The sequence below is a fragment of the Myotis yumanensis genome, unplaced genomic scaffold (genome assembly GCF_028538775.1).
Source record: "Myotis yumanensis isolate MYYU_CA2020_CCGP unplaced genomic scaffold, mMyoYum1.0.hap1 SCAF_17, whole genome shotgun sequence".
Taxonomy (NCBI): Eukaryota; Metazoa; Chordata; class Mammalia; order Chiroptera; family Vespertilionidae; genus Myotis; species Myotis yumanensis.
The window spans coordinates 10,370,701-10,397,232 of record NW_027223768.1 but is presented as its reverse complement, the minus strand read 5'-3'; the positions used below and the strand labels follow the sequence as shown (position 1 = coordinate 10,397,232).

Sequence of the window (26,532 nt, the reverse complement as noted above, 5' to 3'; positions counted from 1 at the left end):
ATTATTCCCTTTACAGAATGGCAGGAGCTTCATCCCAAAGAACCTTTTAAATGAAACCATTCCTGGAGGGTGTGCAGGCAGGGGAAACAAAGTGCCTGCAAAGGACAGTCTAGAGCAGTGGTTCTCAACCTGTGGGTCGCGACCCCTTTGGGGGTCGAACGACCCTTTCACAGGGGTCGCCTAAGACCATCGGAAAACACATATATAATTACATATTGTTTTTGTGATTAGTCAGTATGCTTTAATTATGTTCAATTTGTAACAATGAAAATACATCCTGCGTATCAGATATTTACATTATGATTCATAACAGTAGCAAAATTACAGTTATGAAGTAGCAACGAAAATAATTTTATGGTTGGGGGTCACCACAACATGAGGAACTGTATTAAAGGGTCTCGGCATTAGGAAGGTTGAGAACCACTGGTCTAGAGGAACTCTCGTTTTGTGTCTTCCCCCTTTCTCTCTCCATTCCCCCCAGTATGAGGTGATACTCATTACCATGTAATTTCACTGTGGCTGGCCTGAGAATGAAACAGAACAACAGAATTCGGGAGAGGCATGCATTCAACAATCAGGCACCCACACAGAGCAGCAGACACGAAGCCATTGCATTTATGGCTTGTTTGGAACCCAATGCAAATAACGCTGCTGTTCAATGAGGCATGATTCCTAAAATAGCAAACATTCCAGCGTTACCATGGAGAGATCTGAAGTAGAGGTTAAGGCAATAATGCGCTCCAAAGCTCAAGGCAGAGACTGAAAACCTTGCAGGGATTAGCAGCTCAGGCAGCCCCAGCCAACTTCATATGAGATTTTTTTTTTTCAGAGCAGCTTTTCTGCATCCCCATCTTAAGCTGATGAATGTTGAAGCTAGAGACTCATTGACAAAACGTCATTCAACATCCCTGTCTCCCAGACATAACCTGCATTGATAACATGTATCAGAAACAGGTCTTATCAGCTAAGACAATCATAGTTCTTGAACATCAAAGGAAGTGGAAAAAGAAGGGCCTTCTTTATAGCTTCATTGAAAATGCTTATTGAGCATTTACAGTGGAGATAGTATGCACAATGATTAGAGGAGTAAGCTTCTACTAAGGTTTCCAGAACCTGAAATGGAAAGCATAGTGAAAATGTGAAGCAACATTTCTGGATAAGCCAAAGATATTCAGAAAAAGGATGGAATGAATGTAGTGTTTGGTTTGATAGGCAAGGATTCTGGGGAGTTAACGGCAACAATGTTTACACGTCCACCCAGGTAGAGAAATTATACAACCAAGTTTCTCTCTCCTGCTGATGCATCTCTAGCTTTATACATTGTTAACCAATGCTCTCCTCCTTCAAATCTTGTCCCCTCTCACCTGTGCTTGGATTGCGGAAGAGTTTTCTCAAGTCACCTAAACTCAGCAGGACCCAAATCAAATTTTTCTTTATCTTTTTGCAAATGGACTGACGCTTCAACTTGACATTTCTGCTCATTTAGACTATTTTATCTACCAGTCTTCCAGACCAAAAACCTTACTTCCATTTTCAATCCTTCTTTTCGTTCATCCTCTCTGCATATACGTCATCAAGTCCCGCTGATCATGCCTTCAAACTGATTCACACCACTTTCTTCCCATTTCCATCCCAGACTTCTATTACCCCACATATGAATAACTGCAGTGGCGTTTTAGCAGGTCTTCCTGTAATCATCCCCAAATCTCTTACTGAAACTCTAATTTCTGACCTTTTGACTGAGATTTTGAATGTTGCCTGGCTAATCTTCCCAAAACAAAGTTTTCATCATGCCATTCCCTGCTCAAGTTTATAACATTAAGTCCTGATTCTAGTTGCCAAGGCCCTCCATAGCACCACAGCACAGTCTGGCTTACAGTTGGCCCTTCACACATGTTCTTTGAATGAGAAATGACAGAGGATAAGATGTATTGAGTAGGGTGAAGCTGGCCATTCAAATGCCTGGCAAAATCTCTACTATCTCCCTTTACCTACAGACTTCTGACGATGCTGTTTCCTTTTTCTGCAGTCCCTTCCTTTGTCTCCATTCTAAGACCCATCTCAAAGGCCGCTCTCGTCCCCTTTAACTACAAAGCCCATGCTCATCTCAACTTTTTTTTTACAGTCACATTGAAATTAAGTCAGTACCATTTAGTTTACCAACCAATTGTTCTCATGGTAGCATCCATATTTTCTCCCCCCTCAACTAAACTGAAAGCTCCCTGAAGGCAGAGAAAAGACAGAGTTTGCATAAATTCTTGCGCATGGGTTGCTTGATGTAACGCTACTATAAAATTCACTTAAACAGCTATGGGTATTTAATAACTTAACTGGAAAGACTCTGATGCTTACTATTTTAAGGGATCCTGCTGATACCCATATGACTACAATCTATAGTTGAACTGGAAATCTGGTTTTAAAGAAGTGTTGGGAAATGCTGTGTCAGTAATTAATGCAAAACACGATTGTTTCTGACATCTTAAAGATTTCCAGGCAGCACAGGGAAATCATGCTTGTGGTATTACCATAAAGCCTAACTGGTTTGATTGATATTCTTGCATTTCCTCATCTGCTTTACTTCTCTGCCATAACCACTTTTTTTTTTGGCGTAGTTTTTAGTTTAGAACAGCTATTCCCAATGTCAGAACTAGGGCAATGAAACCTAGTACAACTGGTTTGGGACATGGGGATTTTCCACATCTGATTCTGTTGGAAACTCCCAGCCCAGAATTAGGTCTTAGAAACACTACAATGCTGGGGGTACAAACGTGACTATGGTCCTCAGAGATACTTCCCAGGGCCCCAAAATGTAGAGATCGAAATAGAGATAGTGCAAAACATCCTGACCACAGTAGTACTTAGGAATCTTGTTCCAAATTAGTATATCGTTTTCTCTGAGGTCAACAGTTTTATAAGTAGTTCTTTATTGGTGGGTTTTTCAATTTATCTGAAGAATTTCTGATCTTTGACTGAGATTTTACTAATACAGTTTAGGATACTTCTGATTCAGTGGTTGACACAGTGTGATTCCCAGACAGCAGCATTATTAGCATGATCTGGGATTTGTTAGGGACGCCAATTCTTGGGCCTCACCCCACACCAAATGAATTAGAAACTTGAGGAGATGGGTCCCACCAATGTGCTTTAACAAATCCTCCAGGTGATTCTGATGCATGACAACGGTGGAAAGCCACTGTTTAAATTCAACATGTTTACTTTGTAGATTAGGAAATTAAGGGCCAGATATAAGTGATCTGACCTAGGACATACAGTTGCATGTATCAATACATTTTGAAGCAAAGTGCTGACATATAAAATCAATAATTTATTTACTTCTTAATAGCTTGTTATGATATGCACCCTGCTCTCAAATTTTCCTTTCTTATGTACCTCTGACAAGTTTTAGAAATAATCATTCTATTCTAAATCATCACAGAAGCCCTAAATCTCACCTTAATATGTTTTGCTTCACTCATAAATGTGTGGTGTGCATATACATGTAAAATAATATTTTCCAAATCTCATATGGGCAGGAATTATAAAGTTTTGAATTTGCAAGTGGGCCTTTTATAAAATTTTTCTGGGCTACATTTTATCTTCCCAATTTTCAAAGCTATTCTTATGACAAAGTGGGGGTTAGCAGCTGTAATGAGTTTTACTTGGAACTCTATTTTGCATTCTTGGTATGAGGGCCAGAACATATACATACTTAGTGAAATCACACATGCAGAGTTCTGTAGCCTGTGCCGCCCAAAGCTCTAAGAGCTGTCCCCTCTCCCAATGGAGCTACTAAGATTTTGTTTTGGTGATTACTGGTAAATAAGAGAACAATACAATCCTATGTGTGCAGCGGCCCACAAAGTTTTAAAATTACTTGAAAATATTTTTATAATGTTAAAATAACAACATTCGCTATTGTTTACTGCCAGAGTACTTCTCCCAAATCATCTCATTTAATCCTCCATAAGAAGTCTGGGGACTTCTTTGGAGCTGTCATTGAAGGCATTTGAACATCTCCAGGTTGGGGAGTGCGGGCTTAGATATACTTAGACTGTTGCTGGCCATGACCTCTCACAAGGTCAGGTTAACAAAATTCAGCATTATTGTCACTGGGAAGTGCCCTGCGCTGGGGGACTCCAGGTAACCGCTGGGGCTGTCTTCCTTCCTGTGAGAGGTGTCTGCATGCCTCTCACAACAAGAAAGTTCTTTATTGTAAATGATTTGACACCTGGGTTCCTCCGAGTCAGAGCTCCAGTTTCCCCCCAGTCTTTGTGTGCATCCCAAGTTCTATACCCAAGGGTGGGGTGACTTACAACTGTATAGTGTTGAATAAAAAAAGGTACTAACTAAAGCCCGCGAAATTCCCAGCCCTAAATCTGCAGAGCAGCACTCCCTGACACTCTGGACTCTTGCTCAAAGAAGCTAGGTCTTCTGTTCCAGAACCTGAAAGAGAATTTGGTGATGGTAATCTACTCTCAGGTGTCTACATTCTTGAAACAGCCCACTTTTTCTTCCATTGTCTTTAACATCTTGCTTAACCAGCTGCATTCATGTGGTATTTACTGGACTCTCGCGGGTGATTGCTTTGTGCCATCTCTGAATTTCTAAAAAGAAAAGGGCAAATCATCCGGGGGTGCGAAAACCTACCACCCACCCCCAACATCGCGAGGGGAGAAACACTTGCCCTTTATTCTATCTAGTTACTCCCAGCAGTCGAGGGAGAGGTTGCATTGAGCCTTCTAAAATCCGCCCTACGCGCGCCCCCTCTGGTTCATCCACTTTTCCTCCGCGGCAGCCTCTGCAGCCTCAGGGCCTTTTAATGCGAGCACCGGACTGGATGGGAGAGGAGGTGGGGCTGCAGGCCGCAGGGAGGCGGCGCGCAGCGGTACCTAGTGGCGCTGCCTGGCTGCTCCATCCAGAGGACGTGGCACTGCCCGTGGGGAGAGGGGGAGGGCTTCGGCTTTCTCCTCCCCGCGCACAGCCTCCGGACATGCTGCAGGGCGGCAGGGAGGACCCACGCGGGAACTGATGCGCTTTCTTGGTGACATCTTAGCCGATGAAAGTGGCCTGGCAGCGGCCAGCGTCCGTCCTGCTTGCCACTGCGAACACGCGTTGAGCCAGGTCTGTGTTACCCCGCAAGGAGCGGTGACCCGATTTGGGGCGGAGGGACGCACTCGCCACCACGCATGCGCAGAGCCGGGCTGCGGCCTCCCGGACTACAGTTCCCAGAGGAACCTGCGGCAGGCGGCGGGAGCTTGAGCCGCTGACGCCATCTTGAAATCTGATCCTCTGTCTCCAAACCTCAACGTCAGCGGCCGGCTGCAGCCAGCCCGGGCTCCGCGCACCCAGCCTGCTTTCTGGGAGGACGTGGAGGACGCGGACGGCTGGCGGCAGGGACCGCCGGAGGAGACTTTGCAGGTTCCGCGCACGGCCTGCTCTGCTGTCACTTAGCATCGCCCTGAGGCGTTTCCGCGCTCGCGCCCTCCCTGAGGGGCGGGGCTGGCCGCTCCGGTACCCAGCGCTCGCGCGCGGGGGGCAGAGGTGACCCCCTGCCGGGTGGGGATCGCGGCGGGCTGTGCCATGCCGGCGCGAAGCCACCGCGGCGGGAGACGGAGCACGGCGCCGCGCCGGTGAGTGAACCCCGCGCGGCGGCGGCCGCCTCGGGGAGGCTGGAAGCGAAGATGAAGGAGATCTGCAGGATCTGTGCCCGGGAGCTGTGCGGAAACCAGCGGCGCTGGATCTTCCACACGACGTCCAAGCTCAACCTCCAGGTGCTGCTCTCGCACGTCCTCGGCAAGGATGTCTCCCGCGACGGCAAAGCCGAGTTTGTCTGCAGCAAGTGCGCTTTCATGCTGGATCGGATCTATCGCTTCGACACCGTCATTGCCCGGATCGAAGCCCTGTCTATCGAGCGCCTGCAGAAGCTGTTGCTGGAGAAGGACCGCCTCAAGTTCTGCATCGCCAGCCTGTACCGCAAGAATAACGAGGACGCGGGCGCGGAGGCCCGGGCGGGGAGCGGGACGGTGGACCTGGCCGGCTTGCCCGACGTGCGGTATTCCGCGCTGCTCCAGGAGGACTTTGCCTATTCGGGCTTTGAGTGTTGGGTGGAGAACGAGGACCAGGTTCAGGATCTGCACAGCTGCCATGGTTCCGAAGGCCCAGGACACCGACCCAGGAGATGCCGTGGTTGCGCGACTTTGCGGGTGGCCGATTCCGACTATGAGGCCATCTGTAAAGTGCCCCGCAAGGTGGCCAGAAGTATCATGTGTGGCCCTTCTTCCAGGTGGTCCACCAGCATCTGCACCGAAGAACCAGCACTGTCTGAGGTCGGGCCCCCGGACTTGCCAGGCACGAAGGTCCCCCCCGATGGAGAAAGCATGGAGGAAGGGACCCCGGGGTCCTCGGTGGAATCTTTGGATGCAAGTGTCCAGGCTAGTCCTCCGCAGCACAAGGACGAGGAGCCCGAGAGAAGCGCGAAGGAGCTTGCAAAGTGTGACTGCTGCTCAGAGGAACAGGCTCCGCAGCATACGTGCAACCCCAAGCTGGAGCTCGCTCTTAGCGTGATTAAAGGTCTCGATTATAAACCCATCCAGAGCCCCCGAGGGAGCAAGCTTCCTATCCCAGTGAAATCCAGCCCACCGGGAGCCAGGCCTGGCCAGAGCCAGAGCGGGGCAGATGGCGGTAGTTCCGGTTTCCTTAGCAGGTCTTTGAAACCCCTATACAGCACACCTGTCAGTTACTCCTTGGAGATTTCAGACCTGCAGGAGCTGTGGGATGACCTCTGTGAAGAGTATTTGCCACTCCGGGTCCAGGTATACAACATGGCTACATAGTGCCTTTTAAAATTATAGTTATCTGGCCGCAAGCTTCACAGGATTTCTAAATGAAGGTTAATTAGAAAATTAATCATCGAGCCCATTTTTGCTGCACCTTTCGCTCGTGTCCCAGTTAGCCTATGTGATTCACACTCAAATGATTTGCTTTCCACAATCCCCTTTGTAGCAACATCTATTGATGCCGTCTCCTTAATTATCAAAATTGCAGATAAAGATTTCGAATTCACCTTGACCCGATGAAAAGATAAAATCTTATGTCTGGCACTAGAACTCTTCTTCCCTCTTACACACCTCCCCTCCCCCTGTCTCCCTTCTTTTTTTTGTTTTGTCTTTATTTTTTAGATTTGTAGATGTTTTCTCCCATTCTGTGAGGAAGTTAGTTCTTCCCCAGGTAAGCTTCAAACTGATTAGAGCATAGGGTAAAGGTTTGGGAAAAATCTATTAATTCACCAAAGCATTGTAGCATCTGGGCAATATTTATACTAAATTAATAGAGGACTGATGGTGACTTGCTCATAAAAGAGATTTGGGAATTCAATTGTTGTCATTTAAAATGTCATTTAAGGAGAAAACTTCACAGCCAGTTAGTCTATTGAGCTTCTTTAGATGTTTGATATTAAGAAAGGATTCATCCATTATCAAGTAATAGAGCTTCATCCACTATACTCTTGCTTGTCTAAATGATTAGAAGATAGCAGTTGATCTTAATTTAAGCTGTTTACATCGGGCCAATAGATTTCATGCCACTTTTTAAATTCAGCTATATACAGGGATCTGACAAATGCTCTTTTGTTTCTATAGCAATAGTAAATGCTAGATTCAGTTAACTTTGTGAAACATCTGGCATTTTCTACTTGATACAAATTCTTTAGTGATACCGTTATAAAAGTGGTCAATCTAGAAGGCATTTTTGGAAAGCCTGCAACAGTTACCATCATCCTAGAAATGTACAGCTTGATAAAAAAAAAAAAGAAATTGTTGATTGTCACTTGAAATTTTTGAAAAGTAGTTTTAGTATAGATATTAAATTTGCATCATAATGACAAATTTGTCAGAAACAGTGTACATGGAAGTGTTAGAAAAGGTTTGATAATGTTTTTATTTGTATAAAATATTAAGTATTAGTGTGCCTACTAAGAAGCTGTGTGCTTCTTTTCTTTTGCTTCCTTTTCTTGGAGTGGAGCCTCTCAGCTAAATTTGGGCTTTAAGTATTTGTGTGACCAGACATAGATGTCACAAATTAAACATGGTGTTTTCATATTAGGATCTAAAAGGAGGCTGGGGCAGGGTGGCTGGGAAATAAGCTTATTTTACCCCCTCTCATATATGGTCAATATTATAGAAAAGTAAAGGCAGAAAATTGCAGGCAAAATGAGAGGAATTTTAAAATCCGTATTTAATTTAAAATTCTGTCTTTTTGGTGCCTGCACTCAACAAATTTTGGTGTTGGAAAGGATTTTAAAGATCATTTCACGCAGGCCCTCAGTGGAGAGATCTGGAAAGCTCATAGTTTAAATACTTAGCCCGGGCACAGCCAAAGATCCCTAACCATTCTCAGCCGAGGTCTTTTAATCTGTGTATTAAGTTACATTGCCTGATATATGTTGAATTAAATAAGTACTTATTTTAAACAGTCTCTTTTCTACAATCTAAGGATTCCCGGAGGATTCCTTTAAACTATGTTGACTGCATCTTTACACCAAGTCCCTTTACTTCACTAAATTTGGGCATTAGGAAAATAGATGTTTAAAACAAAGTATATGACCTTTTCATCCATCACTTGGCTTACATTCTTTACTGTTTGTTGAATAATAAAACATCGAGAGGAGGGAGAGAATAACATGCAGCTTGAATTATGGCGTTTAATTATTATGCCATTTTCTCTAATAATTAAGGATGTGGGGGGAAATAGGAAGATAAACTGTATCTAATGTTTGTAAATAAAATGTATGTTTTGGACCCCTAGTCTGTTCTTTAGGCCAGGTTGACTTTTAAATTCCCTTAGGCCTGTTGTGCTTTATGGCAGAGCCAGAGCCAAGTGGAACAAAGGCAGACTGGTTTTTGTCTATTGCTCTGAACAAATGTGGAAAGATTAGAAATAAGTGTAAATTATTTTTGGTCGTTGTCCTTTTAGTTTGTAGAAAGGAAAAACCACAAAAGAATAAAATTTCCTTTAGTTATATTCTACTACAAATATGAAGAAAGAGCAAGATTGTTCTGTAAGATCATTTTAATTTCTTTGTTTAAACCTTTACTTTCCCAATGATGTGCACTATTCAAATGTCACTATCACAGTGCCTTCTGATTACTTTTCTTACTGTCTTTCTCTTTGCTTTTTCCTTCCTTATGTTAAAGACAAACAGCAACAGTGTCATTCTCCTGCTTACTAATTTTTAAGTATTATGTAAATTGACTTATTTGCCTTGTACAGAATTTGTGCCTGAATACCCAAGGTTGTCTAAATATCTTAAAGAAAGGTTTGAAGCTTTATTCTAGCTGGTCGTTATTCCTTCTTTATTGTCTGGCCCTGAACTAGAAGAGCTATGATAGGAGGGGTGTGGTTCCTTAGTAAACAGCAGTTCAGCTCTGGCCCACATGCAATTTCCTTTTCTGTGTAAATTCAAAGAGCAAATCTTTGCTTCAAGCTTTGCAATGCCAGGGTCTGCTCTTGTGTGACTATAGTAAATCATAGCTCTCATAGTTTAGCTACATAACCAGATCAGGCCCTTTGGAAGATGTGTTAGATGCTGGGCAAGATTAGGTCTTTAATTTTATGCTGGGTGATGATTCTTATGTATCTCCCTTTACCAACAATAGAATAGAAAATTACAGCCGTTTGAGATTAATGACTTGCTATTGTGAGGACTAGTAATGTGCCAAGAAAAATGCTATTAACCCGGAAGACCTAAATTACTGTCTTTTAGCCTAAAGGTCTTACAATATACAACATTAGACCTGGAAGCAATTCTCTTTTCTGATACTGGATTTGTCCTAACTGAGTTAAAAGCAACTTAATTAAAATTGTTACAACATGATTTTAGTAGCCGATAGTCTGGAGATTAACACTAATCAACCAAATCAAGTATTACTGAATTTCAGGCTCAATAAAATCTTCATAGGAGCGATTGATTTATGTGCTTGATACTTCACAAGAATTCACAAGCTCAGTTGGTTCAGTGGGGCTTTGCTAAATGCTTTTTTGGCACTTGTATTTGAAAGGACATTTTTCTGAGATGTAAAGTATTATGATTAAAGAAGAAACAAACAACTTCTAGCTTGTAAGTCAGTACATTACAGAATTAGGAGTTTCCTATGATAATTTATGCCAAGATGGGTTCAGATGAGATCCGGATTCATTTGTACTCTTCTATGACCTTCTTGGCTTCAAAGTTGCTGTTGAAATATCTATATTAAATATCTATCTATCTGGTCTTATTTGTAAGAGAGCCACTAAAGGATTAGAACATTTTCCTGAGAAGGAGACAGGCCTATTTTTTGTTTGCTTGCTTTTTATTGTTCTTATTAAGCAAAAAACTTTTGGTCCCTATAATATTTTAGGCATTGTGATAGATAGTGATTTTATATAGAGGTGAAAGATACATTACCAACTTAAGTGCATTTGGTTAAATTGGAATCTTTTCCTGATTTCCTGTGTCACTTTGGTCAAGTGTCTTACCATCTCTAAGTTACTCACCATTTCCTAAATGTAGGATGATATTGGACCAGATAATTAAAGTTTTCTTCATATCGCTAAGATTCTTTGGTTTAAAGGGCATAGATATAACCACAGTTCCTACCATTTTAAATCTGAGGCTATTTTTTTAAATTCTGTTTGTTATAGTTTAAATTTGAAACATATCACCCTAACTGGTTTGGTTCAGTGGATAGAGTGTCAGTCTGTGGATTGAAAGGGCTCGGGTTCAATTCCAGTCAAGGGCACATGCCCAGGTTGCCAGCTCAATTCCCAGTAGGGGGCGTGCAGGAGGCAGCCGATCAATGATTCTCTCTAATCATTGATGTTTCTTTCTCTCTCTCCTCTTTTCCTCTGTGAAATCAATAAAAATATTTTTAAAAAAATTTTGAAACGTATCTTATTATAGATATAATTGGGAAGTTGTTTTATTTGAGGAAATAAAAAGCCAGGTTTTGTAGACAAAGTTTTATCATTAAGTAAATGATAGTTATTTATCATTTAGAATTGTTGTACATGTCTATTAAATAGTTACATCTCCCATGTATGACATAATTCACATTGCTTCAGGGCAAGGCTCCCTGTTATACCACAACAACAAATATCTCAATTTTTCTAGGAGTTGTTTTTCTTGCTGCTTTTTTCTTTTTCTTCTTCCATCTAGTCCTGTTTGCTGTACTTTCAAAACATACCTACCCATTTCTCTCCCCCGCCATTACTACCACTATAATCCAGGCTCCTCTTATCTTTCATCTACATTGCTGCAACAGCCTGCTACCTCGTCTCCTGTTTCTATTGGTGCGCCCCACAATCCACTCATCACAGAGCAGCTTGGTGACCTTTTGAAAAATTAAATATGATTGGATTACTTTTCTGTTAAAAACACTGCAGTCCATTCTCATTTCAATGGGAATGAAATTCAGTTTCATTAACTCTGGTGTACAAAAGCTTTATATGATTTGACCCCTGCCTTCCTTTCCATCTCATCCTGTATTACTGTCTCCTTTGCCCCTCATGCTCTGTCTCTGTGCTATCCAGCAAGGTAGCCACTAGCCGTACGTGGCTATTGAGCACTTGAAATGTGGCTAATCCGAATTGAGATGTGCTGTGAGTGTAAAATATCCCCCTTAATTTCAAAAGACAGTATGAAAAAATGTAAAGTATCTTGTTAATCATTTTTATATTGAATGCTTGTTTATGATAGTATTTTGGATATAATGGGTTAAATAAGATATTTTATTAAAATTACATTCACCTATTTATTTTTACTTTAGCCAATGAAGATACTAGAAAATTTAAAATCATGTATATGGTCCATTGCATTTCTATTGGAAAGCCATACTGTAGTCCCCTAGGCCTTTCTCTTTCCCAGGCTCACATCCACCCTAGGTCTCTTGCATTGGCTGTTCCCTCTGCCTAGCTTGTTCTGTAGATCCTTGCACACTGACCAACCAATTTAGGGTAACTTAATCGCTTTATCATGCTCTCTATTTTACTGCATAAGGCTTGTTCCTTTCTGATATTTCTTGTGTTTCCATGTTCCTTTATATGTAGCTCCCTTCCACAGTGCTTTATATACTATGGTATTTAACAGATGTGCTGGATAGTATGGGGCTCAGTGAACAGAGGAGATAGTAATGCATGCTGAACAGAAAAATTGATAAATAGCACTGAAGGAATAGAAAAGATTTTTCTTCTGAAAACTTTATGCTTCCAGTTGCTGGCAGGAAGGGACTTAAGGTAAGCTGTAACTCCACTGCCTGCAAGATGGTAATTAGAGGTCAAAAGTGTGAAGGAAAGAAAAAACGAATACCAGTTGCTTTTTTTCTCTTCCTCTAATGGGTTTATAATTTTTCTAATTGGAATGAGGTGGAATAGGGAGGGAGGAGGTGGAATTTAATGCCACAGTGAATTCCTAAAGCTTTATGTTAGTAAGTACTCTTAGCTCATAATGAATATTAGTATAGTTCAATGAGTTCATCTCAGTCTGATTGATCATCCCATATATAAGTAATACATGTGTCTGTTTTTTACCTGAATTGTTTTGGTGAATTACTCTTTCTGTAAGACACCTTTTCCTCAGACCACTATGGATTTTTAAATTTATTTTTAAATATTTTTACTTTTTATTATCATTTTTTAAATCCTCACCTGAGGGTATGCTGAGAGAGAGAGAGAGAGAGAGAGAGAGAGAGAGAGAGAAAGAGAAAGAAACATCATTGTGAGAGAGAAACATTGATCCGCTACCTCCTGCACATGTGATGGGGATTGAACCCTCAATCCAGGCATGTTCCCTGAATGGGAATCAAACCAGCAATGGCAACCCTTTAGTGCACAGGAGGAAGCTCAACCAACTGAACCACTCCAGCCGGGCTTACTTTTTACTTTGAAATAATTTCATGAGGGAGGTACATAGAACTCCCAGATTCATCAGTTGCCGAATATTTTCCTAACTTTGCTCCCATTGTCTATATAGACACATTATTTTTTTCATTCCTGAACCATTTGAGAAATAGTTGCAGATAATATGCATTTTTACACTGAATACTTCAGCATTTATTTCCTAAAGACAAGGACATCTCTTATATAACTATAGTATTATATATTATATAATTTTAGTATTGATAAAATACTGGTATTTAATATACAGTCCATATTAAAGATCTGCCAATGTCTCCAATAATGTGAGCAAGCATGCTATAAGAAAGATAGTTGGAATATAACTTTTCCTCTCTTAGGGATGACATAAGTTTGATCAGTGTGCCTTTTGAATTTCTTAATTGAAAACAGGATAAAGTGAATATATGATCATCATTTTTCTATTTTGAATGCTCCCCTTTCTTTAAACTCTTAATTAATTGCTTTAACTGAATAGCTAGTGTTTGTGTGAGTTGCTGGGAGAATTAGAGAGGGGAGCTAGAAAGTATAGTAAGGATGGAAGTGAATCAGTACTCTTAATAAGGAACAGGACTGTCTTCAGGAATTCATACTGATATTTCATGGAACAACCGGTTTTTCTAAGTCTCTAGCAAAAGATGCTAAAATCCTTTGAAGATAAAATTTGTTGTTGACTACTTTTAATTCAAGTAACTTGTCTTGTTGCTTCTTCCTAGCCCATGACCCAAGAGTTATTCAAACAACCAAAGTTGAATTCAGATGAAACCATTATAACTCAACAGTCGGTACCTGAGTCCCACATGGCAGAACTCCAGGAAAAAATCCAGCAAACAGAGGCTACCAACAAGGTATGATCACCTGGTGGCCCTTGGAGATCATAGACTCTCCTGAGGATGTGACCGACTCTAGCTGAGTCTGTTAACTTCTCTGAGTAGGACCTGGGAGATGGATAGTGTGTGTTTAAGTATAGTTCTTCTTTATTTCGCATCAGTATGTTAGCCTGTTCTGCACAGATCAGGTTGCAGGTGCCTTTTACGTATGTGATTAAAACTTGAATGCAGTCTTTAAATGTGTAAGGTACCGAGATAGGAGATTTGTGCTTTTGATTTTAGCTTAACTTCTCACCCCTTCATAACCAATGGGTTTTAACATCTGCTTAGAAGAAAAGTCCCACAATTTGGGATGCTGAGCTTCTGGCCTGGCATAGTCCTGTATGATGCTAGATAGCAGAAGTTCCATGGTCTTGGTTTAAGGGATCTACAGTGACTCATATGGACAAGCGCCCAGGACGGCTGCCATCATAGAAAAAGCACAGTGCATGAGAATTGCAGCAACTGAGTGTAGGAAGAAGTATTTCACCTTTCCTGCTACTTCCTCTTGCTGATTGGCTTAGGACTTGAATGGTCACTATATTTAAGGAAAAGTAATAAGGTAATATTTCCCAAGGAATCCTCTAAACCTACATTTGAGGGAGGATTTTATACATTTGAGGTTAAAAGAAATAATTGATCTAACAAACTCTCTTACTTTTCTGAATTCAGATTCTTCAAGAGAAACTGAATGAAATGAGCTGTGAACTAAAGTCTGCTCACGAGTCATCTCAGAAGCAAGATGGTACAATTCAAAGCCTCAAGGAAACTCTGAAAAGCAGGGAAAGTGAGGTAAAATATTTGGCAATCAAGGACCTGTGAGGAAATGATGTGTCCCATTAAAGTCGACAAGTATTCTATATTTTTGATGTCAGATTAATACATCTTACCCTAGAGAAATTGTAGCTTAACCTGAGTTGGTATTTTGGAATAGTCCTGCTACTAAAATCTGTACAGGCGAGATAATGGAGTTAATTAACATTTCGTTTACTAACAACATGTATGGTGCTCCCTCTCTCATTTTCAGACGGAGGAGTTATACCAGGTGATCGAAAGTCAAAATGACACAATGGCAAAGCTTCGAGAAATGCTTCACCAAAGCCAGCTTGGACAGCTTCATGTATGTGGGGGTCACATAGACAGACTCCATGGAGGATGTGCCATTCTCTGACCTATATTGTTGGTCTTCTCAGCTGCTTGGTGCTTGCCCTCCTTGTGATCATGATTTTTACTCTTTTCAGAGCTCAGAGGGTACTCCAGCTCAGCAACAGGTGGCTCTGTTTGACCTGCAGAGTGCTCTATTCTGCAGCCAGCTTGAAATACAGAAGCTCCAGAGGGCCGTACGGCAGAAAGAACGCCAGCTGGCTGACGCCAAACGATGTGTGCAATTTGTCGAGGCTGCGGCCCACGAGAGAGAACAGCAGAAAGAGGCTTCTTGGAAGCATAACCAGGTAAATCATTAATCGTTTTGTGGCCCTAAAGCCTGACTTTGCCCAGATAATAACTTTCTATTGGGACAGTTTGTGTTGAACCCTTTAGTCGCTTACTTTATCTGAGTAATTCAGTTCAATACTTGTTGTGCTCATACTATGTGCCGAATATTGGGCTGTGCTCTGGAAATACAATAGTGAAGATTACAGGCTCTTGCCTTGTAAGTTACTTGTAATTTAATTTGAGATACAGTCACATAAACAGAAACATTGATCGATTTCCTCCCGCACACGCCCCAACTGGGAATCGAACCCACCACCTTTTGGTGCATGGACGACGCTCCAACCAACTGAGCCACACAGGCCAGGGATATGAAGTTATTTTTGAAGGATGGGTAAAAGTGAGAAAGAAAAGTGGAAGCGCAAGCAAGGTCAAAGGAATGGCACATGCCATTAGACATGTTTGTTTTTAATAAAAGACATAATTTTTAATGGTTTCTTTATCTTGTTAGTTTAGAGCATATGCTACTCGTTTTTAAGATTTAAAAGGAAGGTTGAAATATCCTATCCTTGATCTTATTGTAAAGCAAAGGATCCAGGTTTGCAGTGGGACAGAGTCCTCCTTAGTAGTTAAAGAGGCCTATCATTTTTACCAAATTTACATTCTACCCCCATCCACAGTTCCCTCAGTTTCCCACATCCTAGTTGATTTGTGTATAATATTTCTGAGTAATTTTAAGAATGGTACTTTCCTACTTTATTTTGTCCTACATGCCCAGAAAGCTTCAAGGCCTCCATGTCTAATGACCTTGTGAAAATGTTAGATTCTTAACAAAAGGGAACATGGGGGACCATTTAAGAACTTGCTTGTGTTGTCAGTTTGGCTCAAATAAATTCTTACAACATTTCAAAAAATAAAATAAGGGAATCTGTTTAATTCAGGAATTGCGGAAAGCCTTACAGCAGCTACAAGGAGAATTACAGAGTAAGAGCCAACAGCTTTGTACCCTGGAGGCTGAAAAATACAATGAGATTCGAACCCAGGAGCAACACATTCAGCATCTAAACCATAGTCTAAGTCACAAAGAACATTTGCTTCAGGTGAGTCACACAGTGATTTCATCGAAAACTGGACTCAGAGAGCTGAGGTTCCTGTTTATGTAATCTTAAGATATCAGTCCACCTGCGTTGAGTACCTGCCACATGTAGACGAGTGAGAGGTGGGGATCAGGAGGATTCAAAATAAAGTACAACCTGTGAACCAGGAAGTCCAGGAAGCAAATAGAGACCTGAAAGACGTAGGCCATACTCGTAAATAGTTATTAAGCACCTCTGTGAGTCAGAAAGTATACTAGGTTCTAGGAAGACAATGAGAAGAGATGGTCACTGCTCTTAGCCTAGTAAGTGAAGAGATTTGAATAGAAATTTCCCCAGATGATAAAACGAAAGTTTTAGGGGGGAAATCGAACACTAAAGAAGACAGTGGATCACTTCTACCACCTACTCTAAGCTCCAGTCACATTGAATCCCTTATAGTTTATTGTGCATACGATTTTTCCTAGCATGCATACATTGTACATACTTTTTTCTTTCTCTGAAAGAAATACCTCCTCCATCACCTCTTCTAGTCCTTTCAAGACTCAGAGCAAATGTAATCTTTTGTGAGATCTCTAGTGACACCTTCAGGCAGAGTTAGACAGTGCATCCCATGTTCCCCTACGCACATGTGTATGTGTTATGTGATGCAGAATAGTTAAAAATTTGTTATCTCGGCTAAACTGTTCCCCTTGAAAGTGATCACATTTTGGTTTTTATCCTGAATAACTAACAAATTGCTTGTCAGAGTATGGGAATTCAGTTAGTATTGGATAGATGAATAAAGGAAAATATTGTTTGGTTTCATTAGGAATTTAGGGAGCTCCTGCAATATCGAGATAACTCGGACAAAACCTTTGAAGCAAATGAAATGTTGCTTGAGAAACTGCGGCAGCGAATACAAGATAGAGATGCTGCGCTAGAGGTATGTCCCATAATTTTTCTCATGATGCTGTGGATTGTTCTGTCCACATAGGTCCTATAGAAATCTGTATCTACTGGGTTTGCTGCTTTTCACAGTTGAATCTCCATTCCTTTATATTGGGATTCCTATTGGAAAAGGGTGATCAGGATAGTGACTCTTACAGAGCTTTAGGATCCTTGCTTTCCTTGCAGCGGGCTATAGATGAAAAGTTCTCCACTCTAGAAGAAAAAGAAAAAGAGCTGCGGCAACTGCGTCTTGCCGTGAGAGAGCGAGATCTTGACTTAGAGAGGCTGCGCGGTATCCTCTCCTCTAATGAAGCTACCATGCAGGTAAGAGCAAAATCTGTCCTGACTTGGCATCCCTCTCCTACTTGCATTCCTGAAGCATCAGCCCTTCTATCATTTTCTGCAAACCAGTGTATTAATTTATGAGAAAAAAATATAAAAACAAACAAAAATAATAGTCATTCGTTTCATCATCAGGGATTAGGAAGTGAGAAGTTTTAGCACTTTCATGAACTTTGTAGGGGGAGGCAGTGAATATGGATTTCTATACATGGTTCTAATTAATTTCTAATCCTTGTCAATATTTGTACACTTTTACATAAGCATTGCCAGGGTGCAACTACTACATTGTGGTTTTCCCATTAATGTTATATACATGTCTGTGTATGGCCACAATCAGATCATTTGTTTATTTTAATAATATTTACTGTGGAGCATTTTTGATATTTATTTTAGAGCTTATGTATCTTACCATCTGCCACTTCTTAAAGAAGTTCTTCACTTCTTGTATAGTATAGCCTACTTCCTCCAAAATACATCATTTATCATGTATGTTATGTTTATGTCTCTACAAGCTAGATGAGAGTTTCTAAAAACAAAAAATAAATTAGTATGGCATTTTTAGATTAGGTACTAAGTTTCCTCCTTTTGTAAAATAGTCGATAACATGAAGATAATTTAAAGGTAGATCGGGTTTTGTGTGTAACCTGAGGTGTGTGGAGTGGTCCTTGGATTTACAGTTGCTTTCTTTGTGACCTAGAGCATGGAGAGCCTCCTGAGGGCCAAAGGCCTGGAAGTGGAGCAGTTATCTGCTACCTGTCAAAACCTCCAATGGCTGAAAGAAGAAATGGAAACCAAATTTAGCCATTGGCAGAAGGAACAAGAAAGTATCATTCAGCAGTTACAGACATCTCTGCATGACAGGAACAAAGAAGTGGAGGCAAGACTTTGTTAACTTACTGGTAGTCAGTTTATCAGTTACATAACCTCAGTCTTGGATTAGATCTCTTGAGGTCTGGGAGGCCAGTGACCCAAGTCTTTAATTCCGTTCTGTGCCTGGGCAAGTCATTGGCTTTCACTGGGACTGTTGTCCCTACGCCTATAAATTCAAGGAGTTTGTTATTTCAAAACAGTATGTCAGTTGCCATAAGTATTCTTTTGTATTGTCCGTGTTCATTCACTGAGCATGTATTTATAGGCTTCTATGTGCCAGGCCTGTGCTAGGTCTGGGGAAACAAAAACAAATGAAACACTGATACTTGTTCTTCAGAATCTCACAGCTCTTTCTTATATGATAGATTCTTAAAAGCCCTTTGATATGTATAGAGGGAATTCTTTCCTCCGAAACTTACACTGTTTCTTCTGTCTTAGGATGTTAGTGCAACCTTGCTCTGCAAACTCGGACCAGGCCAGAGTGAGATCGCTGAGGAGCTGTGCCAGCGACTACAGCGCAAGGAAAGGATGCTGCAGGACCTTCTAAGTGACCGAAACAAACTAGCAGTGGAACACGAAATGGAGATTCAGGGCCTGCTTCAGTCTATGAGCACCAGGGAGCGGCAGAGCCAGGTAAGGACTAACACACGCTTTACCCAGAGTAAAGAAAGACATCTGTTATCCCAATTCAAACCAGAATCTTATTTTTTTAAAATATATTTTTACTGATTTCAGAGAGGAGGGGAGAGGGAGAGAGAGAGAAACATCTATGATGAGGGAATCATTGATCGGCTGCCTCCTGCATGCCCTGTACTGGGGATTGAGCCCATAACCGGGGCACGTGCCCTTGACTGGAATCGAACCTGGGACCCTTCAAACCGCAGGCTGATGCAGGCCAATGCTCTGTCCACTGAGCCAAACCAGCTAGGACCAAACCAGAATCTTGACACCTTGGTCTGATGAGTTCTAGCAGAACCAATTTCAGATTATTTCATCTTTAATATATCTGTTATATTCAGTTTTTTCTAATGTTCTACCTATGAGAGACTTTTCACTCATTGCCTGTTTTCCCCTGTAAACTGAAAGCAAGGAAACTATTTTCTAGGGTCCCAAAACTGGCTTCATAAATGGTTGGCTTTTAACCTATAACATCAGAACACAAATTTTGTTTTATTAGAGAATCTTTCTGATGTCATGTGTGATTTCCATTCTAGGCTGCTGCCGAGAAGATGGTGCAAGCCCTAATGGAAAGAAACTCAGAATTGCAGGCCCTTCGCCAATATTTAGGAGGGAAAGACTTCATGGTGTCCCAGGCACTCATCTCCAGCCAGCTGACTGGAGGGACCTCCATCAGCCCCCGCCTCGGAGAGCAGACTGATCAAGTAAGACTGTAGACTTGTGTAGATATGTTTGATAATTATCTGACCTGTGTGAGAAGAATCCAAGTCCTTGTCATTGTGATCCTGGTTCCTGCATCTTCCTAAATCCCCCAACTCCTCCAATTTTCAGGGTTCCGTGCACATACCCTCCAGAGATGATAGAACTTCATTGACTACCAAAGGGGATGCCACCATACCCAAGTCCCCATCAGGTAAGCATCGAATTTCATTTCATTAAGGAATCTCTGCTTTTCCTTCCCATAATTCTCTTTTAATAGGTTTGGCCAAGACTCTCTTTCCCTTCCTACCTTAATGGAAAAATTAAATTTGCGTTCCCCTGAAAGGATGAAGACGCATCTATTCTAGGAAGAACTGCCCTTTCCTTATGTTGAATTGAGGTGATTGCTCTGGGTATGCAGTTTGACTAGGGAAATTGCATCATCCTTTTCAGATAGCTTTGCAGGGATTCAGCAATGCAGGAGGTAGTGTTTTCAAACCTGCACAGCAGAACGATGGGACTGATACCTTCTGGGTATCTTTAAAGAAGGCTGAGGACACTTGCTGTAAGGTGACATTTCAGTGTTGGGAGGGGCAGGCAGTTGCCTCCATAACTACAATATAATTATCACACAGGAAATTTAACTTTGGTGTGGTTATACTATGGCTTACTTAATCTTATTTTTATAAGCATGTAGGTTGCTTGCAGTGTTTTGCTTTTACAAATAATGTTGCAAAGAACAACCTGTGCATATATGTTGTTTTTTATTGTTGGGGTGTGTCTTCAGAGTAAATTTCTGAGAAAGGAGGCAGCAGAGATCATGCTATGTTAATAGTGATAGAAACTAGCACTGTTTTTTGGTGTTTTTTTTTTTCAATTTTAGGAGACTTGGACACAGTTGCAGGGCTGGAAAAAGAACTGAGTAATGCCAAAGAGGAACTTGAACTCATGGCTAAAAAAGAAAGAGAAAGTCGGGTGAGTTTTCTAGTCAAGCCTAATTTCTGAATTCCTGGTTTTTCTTTCAAAATAATTTATATTTAAGAAAGTACACTTCTCCAACTATAATATCTGGAGAAAAATATAAATCACTTTATATGCACATTACCTCTCCAAGATGCTCTGGTTCTTATAAATGGGGACTGTTAAAACATTTTAAGTGCTAAAATAATAGTTTTCTCTGCCCATTGCTAACTGGAATAAAATAATTGGGAATAAATGGCATGCTATATAATTGCTGCTTAGATTTATGACATTAGATCCGTAAAATTAGTTTTGGAAACATGGAACAAGAGAAATTTGAGAATGATCACTAATGTTGAGTAATTGCTAAATGCAGTGCACTGTATTGGCTACTTAAATTAGCACTAATGCTTACAATTCTATACAAAGTAAGTGGTATTGGCCCTACTTATAGATGAAGAAGCTGAAACTCAGATTTTTTAAAGCACAGAAGTAGGGAGTAGTCATATAATTAAATACTAAAGCTAAGATTTAAGCTCAGGTCTTTTGTGACTTGAAATGCTTTTTAAGTAGTCATTTCCTGGAACAGATGTTTTTTTTCCCCCATGTTTATGCTCTATTTCTAGCAATAGAGTTTTCATCAGTCTTTTTAGAAGAGGCTGCTTAGCCTTACAGACTCTCTCCCCCTTCTGCCTCCCTGTGCAGCTAGTTGTATGTCCAGCTATGACGCAGAGGGAATATTGGGGCCACAGTATAGTGTTCCAGACTACAACTAAGAGCCTTTATTTACCAGGGCATCTGTTTTAGAAGGTCGGTTCGGGTCATGGGTTCCTAAGTCCAGTTCAGCTGGCTAAGCTGTGTAGTTCCTCAGTTTTGTTCCACTTCTTTGTCTTAGATCTATAATGTAAATCCTGTGTTCATAGTTGTGATGAAAGTATCTTATTATACCTCTTAGCTTCTCTTTTTACACCATTTATCTCCTTACAGACAGACCCACATTATATGAATAAAGTTTGTAGATATGAAGTTGCATGGCATTTAAAAAATAACAGTTTTAAAAATCCCCCAGTTACTCTCCCCCTTTTTTGGGAGGGGTGCGGGGGGGCTCTACCCCAACCATTATCTGATTATTCATGTCAGTTCTTTAGTTTCCATATGCAGTTCCTGTTTTTCTCATATATGCTCAATTCAGAGCAATATTACTCTTTGGTCTGGTCCTCTTTTCAGGATTATAAAATTATAGTGAGTAAATGGATATTTGGAGTGAATGATATTTAGCTATATTACTTACCTTTATGTAACCTTAACTACCAACTTCTCAGTTCAATGTCTTATATTCATTATCAACTTCCCTCTAATATCTGTTATTTTCCAAAAGCCATGAAGATTTTTCCCAATTTTCAAGTACTCCCCTACTATCTTGAGATAATTGTAGTGGTGGTAATAGTAATCATCCTTTATTGATTGTCTAGTATGTGCCAGGCACTTTAGATACATATTTTTTATTTTCAGATAGCCTTAAAAAGTAGGTATTATTCCTATTTTACCATTGAGGAAACTGAAACTCAGTTTAAATGTCTTGTCAGGGATATTAAGACATGATTTGACACCCATGTGTGTCTGACTACAGATCTTTATCATGCTGCAATAATGTTTCTTCCTCATGTTTTCATTTTTTTTAATGGAGTAAATTATCTCGATATTTAATGATAGAGATCTCTGAAGAGGGCCTAATACATAGCACCCCTTTTTACCATAACGCAGACCTGAGCAAACTGTTAATGGCAGATGATGTGGTACTTTATCAACTGTGTTACTGATAAAGGCTTAGGTAGAGAACTTAATGCAAGAGCCAATGGGCCTGCTAGCCAGTCCCCAGAATTAGGTAGACTTACCTCCCCAGTCACAGGCAACACTGGGCCTGGGCAGATTCCCCAGTTTGCATGGTAAGGAGGGGCCTGCCCTTGGAGAAGCCGTGGCAGAAACAGGCTTCCTGCAGGCAACTCTCTCCGAAGGTTAGGAAAGGCGGAACCTAGTCAAGCATGCCCCATGTACCATTACGATAGTCCCTCTGCCTGCCCGGGGCTGCGTGAGGAAAGGGGTGGAGAGAGGTCAGGATTTACACTGCCTGGGCTTCTTCAACATGCAAAGAAATGTGAGGAGAAACATTTTCTCCTAACATGCCACAGGAGCCCAGAGGCATCAGATAACTTGGTATTGTTATAAATCATCATGAGCCCACACAGTGATACTGTAAGCTTTGATAGAATTAGAAAATACACAAATAAAATTTTTGTTGCTTATAATTTACCTGAGGATTTCTTCTCTGCACAGATGGAACTTTCTGCTCTACAGTCCATGATGGCTGTGCAAGAGGAAGAGCTGCAAGTGCAGGCGGCTGATATGGAGTCCCTGACCAGGAACATACAGATTAAAGAAGACCTCATAAAGGTCTCTGAAAGCTTTTTAAAGACCATTGGAAATAGCTACAACTCAGAATAGGCACCTACACACATTCGGATGCATTGGTCCGTTGGCCAGTGCTTATTTCTTGGACACACTGTTAGAGTCTCGTGATAATGCTGTGTTCTCTTGGACTTGAATCAGAGTTGCTGTGACTTCGTTCAGAATACATCATTACCTTCATATGGCTTATCCGTATCCCACTTGAAAGTGTAGCAGACTGTCTTAGGAGCATTTTTTCCTTTGCTGAATAGTATTTTTATTCCTGTTCCCATTTGTTTGCTTCTAGGACCTGCAGATGCAACTGGTTGATCCTGAAGACATACCAGCTATGGACCGCCTGACTCAAGAAGTCTTACTTCTTCGGGAAAAAGTTGCTTTGGTAGAATCACAGGGTCAGGAAACTTCAGGAAACCGAAGACAACAAGTAAGTTATTGGAATACAAACCTTATTTTTACTGTGAAATAAACAGTGGAAAATCTGTCCATCTCAGTTAGCTGTGAAAGGGTCGGGGGATAGAATTTCATGGAGAATCTGTGCTCTGGAGTGTCCTGCCTTGGTCAGTGTCAGCCACCAGCACAGAGGCTCCTTCCTTACACTTGTAATTGTGAAGGGAGAAGCAGTTCTTTCATCACACACTGTCAGTTGTCCCTGACCCCTAAGTCGCCTCTCTCGGCTGAATCCATCTGCCTGCATGCAACCATTTTTTTAAAATGATTAAATTTTTAAGTTTTGTGTTGTTGTTTTTTAAGAAGAAAAACTTCTGCCTCTTCCCCAAGTTCTTTTGTAGCTTCTGTCCCACGTCTAACCTTTTTTCAATGATAAACTTCTCAGAAGACCTACTTGCCTGTGCTTCTGGTCTCCACTCTCATCCCTCTCACTAACTGCTCATGTCACTCCAGTCTGGCGTTTAACTCTACCAGTCCCCTTAAACAGATCTCTCTGGCCATGCACTGTCATAGCTTGCCGTCTTTATCGCACTTATCAGAGCTCACAGTGACACAGTGACAAACGTGATTGATGAATGTCTTCCCCCTGACAAGATAGTAAGCTTATTCCTAGAGCAGAACCTGGCACATAAGGGACTCAATAAGCATTTATTGGATGAACGAAGAATACTAGGAAGTCCCATTACATGTTTCCCTCTTGCCCTTCCTCTCTTTCTCTTCCCCTCCTTTCTCTCAGCCTCATTCCTAGGCTTCTGGCTCCTCTCTATCTTTTACTTGCTTCCATGTTTAAACACTGCCTTATAGGGTTTTAAAGAAGAAAAAATGGTAGTTCATGTGGCATTGATTTGAAAACTAGAATACCATGGAAAGCATAAGTAAGTAATAATATAGTGAGCTTTCTTTTAGTCAAAGTACATACTAATGCATTCTTTTACTCTTTCTCAGGATTAACTGGCTTCATGTTTCATGTTTCCATTTGCACATTTCTTCTACTCTTTCCTCAGCTGCTGCTGATGCTAGAAGGACTGGTAGATGAACGGAGTCGGCTCAATGAGGCCTTACAAGCAGAGCGACAGCTCTATAGCAGTCTGGTGAAGTTCCATGCCCATCCCGACAGGTAAGAGAGTGACTGCACTGTGTTCCCGTTTACTCTCATTAAGTGCAGATGCGTACAATAGCGAAGAGGGGAGAACAGAAGGCAGAGATGGCTACTGGGACTGCCCAGTTTGTCATTTGTTGTGTGGATTGCTTTGAACAGAAGTGTCCAATCTTACTTAAGTCAGTCATATAGCTGTTGCAAATTTCAAATGAGAAGAACTAGCAGGTTTCTAAAATAATGCCTTGCCTCTAGTAAGCACTCCATGTATAGTCCTTTCCTTTCTCTGCTCCATGTCCTACTAAAGACTGTTCTGCTGTAAGACTAGGGCTGTAATGGGAACTGATACTGTTGAGTATCACTGAAGAAAACATATTTACTGCGATGGCAATATCACCCCAGGATCACCAATAGCCATCGTGATCAGTCTGTATTCTTGTCCCTCTTGATTTGGGGTCATGTATATTATATCGTTCTAGTCCATTTTATATTCTTCCCCTTTTTGTACATTTTGCCTTCTCTCCTAGGCCCCTTTTCTCTTTCCCAATTTTTATTCTTTTACTATTCTTTTATTCTTTTACTATTCAGTTTCTATTATTTTTGGATTTAATTTTTTTTTCTACTTCAAGCAAATGAAGGAAGAGGAAAGGTAGAATAGGACCCCTTGATTGTGTTACTTTTAAAGAATGTCTGGATCCTTAGTGTCTGTGAACTGGGTTCCTTTTCAGAGCACTGTCAAGTCTGGTTAACAAACAAGAGAACAAGTATTTTACTTGGCTCAATAGTGCTTCAGTTTATGTTTAGTTTTTCCTTTTTTTTTTTTTTTTTTCCAGAAACTAACACTCTTAGTCAAATAATGAAATTTCTCTTATGTGCTATAGGGGTGTGAGATAAATCTCGGGAGCTATAATTTCATGTGAGATTGGCCCAGAGCCTAGGATAAGGGACAAGCTTTAAAGAAAGGAGCAGATCTTGCTAATCTACCACAGTGGCCACAAATGCCACAACAAAGACTACATTCATTCACTGTGTCCTGGAGAAGAGTTACTTTAGACAAGCATGTCAAACTCAAAGGCTAACACAGCTGAATAAATGAGGCATGCAGCCCGCGGGCCGTGAGTTTGACATGCTTGCTTTAGAAGGTCTCATGGCATTGATGGCTCTTTGCAAGCACAGGTGGACTCATTACAGTTGATGGCTAATCCATTTTCCTTCCGTGTGGCATGTTTAATCAGCTCTGACAGAGACCAGACTCTGCAGGTGGAACTGGAAGGGGCCCAGGTGTTACGTGGTCGGCTCGAAGAAATTCTTGGAAGAAGCCTGGAGCGCTTAAGCAGGCTGGAGACCCTGGCCGCCAATGGAGGTGGGGAACTGGAAAGTGTGCGAGTTCGTCACAAGCATGCCTTCTGAGCACTGGCGGGTCACTGCAACCAGGATGGAAAGCCTTGTTTGTACTAACCAGAGAGAGCCTGGTCTGACTGGCAGAATTCAATGGTGACTTACTAATGATAAAACTGGTACAAGTAGCATCAGCTACAAAGTGAAACTCACTTTAGTCTACCTGAACTTCACAGTACATCTCCATCTCTACGTTGAATGGTGGAGGTTACAAAGTGTATTTGCACATTTTAAATCATTCCATTTTAGTTTTCCCACCCGTATCCATTCTTTTCCCCAGCGCCTCCTCCTGATTCCTTCATCCCTTCTGTGGGCCAATAAAGTTTAT

General features: G+C 41.2%; 1 protein-coding gene across 27 annotated transcripts in view; it reads left to right on the top strand.

Annotated features, from left to right (window-relative positions):
- The window catches only part of PDE4DIP (phosphodiesterase 4D interacting protein), a 162,782-nt gene that overhangs the window by 79,009 nt on the left and 57,241 nt on the right, over positions 1 to 26,532 (top strand). For 12 of the 27 annotated variants that reach the window (XR_011468624.1, XR_011468627.1, XR_011468623.1 and 9 more), the window contains exons 1-17: positions 5,389 to 6,812; positions 13,641 to 13,772; positions 14,466 to 14,585; positions 14,821 to 14,913; positions 15,035 to 15,244; positions 16,166 to 16,324; positions 17,130 to 17,243; positions 17,435 to 17,572; positions 18,288 to 18,467; positions 18,899 to 19,093; positions 19,675 to 19,842; positions 19,970 to 20,051; positions 20,721 to 20,812; positions 23,132 to 23,248; positions 23,550 to 23,687; positions 24,715 to 24,827; positions 26,042 to 26,169. Coding sequence is in view for 23 of the 27 variants with exons in the window: in XM_070395860.1 (XP_070251961.1) it covers positions 5,682 to 6,812; positions 13,641 to 13,772; positions 14,466 to 14,585; positions 14,821 to 14,913; positions 15,035 to 15,244; positions 16,166 to 16,324; positions 17,130 to 17,243; positions 17,435 to 17,572; positions 18,288 to 18,467; positions 18,899 to 19,093; positions 19,675 to 19,842; positions 19,970 to 20,051; positions 20,721 to 20,812; positions 23,132 to 23,248; positions 23,550 to 23,687; positions 24,715 to 24,827; positions 26,042 to 26,169 (3,310 nt within the window). In the remaining 4 variants the exon portion in view is untranslated. Of the gene's footprint in view, positions 1 to 5,386; positions 6,813 to 13,640; positions 13,773 to 14,465; positions 14,586 to 14,820; positions 14,914 to 15,034; positions 15,245 to 16,165; positions 16,325 to 17,129; positions 17,244 to 17,434; positions 17,573 to 18,287; positions 18,468 to 18,898; positions 19,094 to 19,674; positions 19,843 to 19,969; positions 20,052 to 20,720; positions 20,813 to 23,131; positions 23,249 to 23,549; positions 23,688 to 24,714; positions 24,828 to 26,041; positions 26,170 to 26,532 lie in introns of those variants that run through there. The other 15 variants (XM_070395852.1, XM_070395847.1, XM_070395854.1 and 12 more) reach the window with 5 other exon arrangements.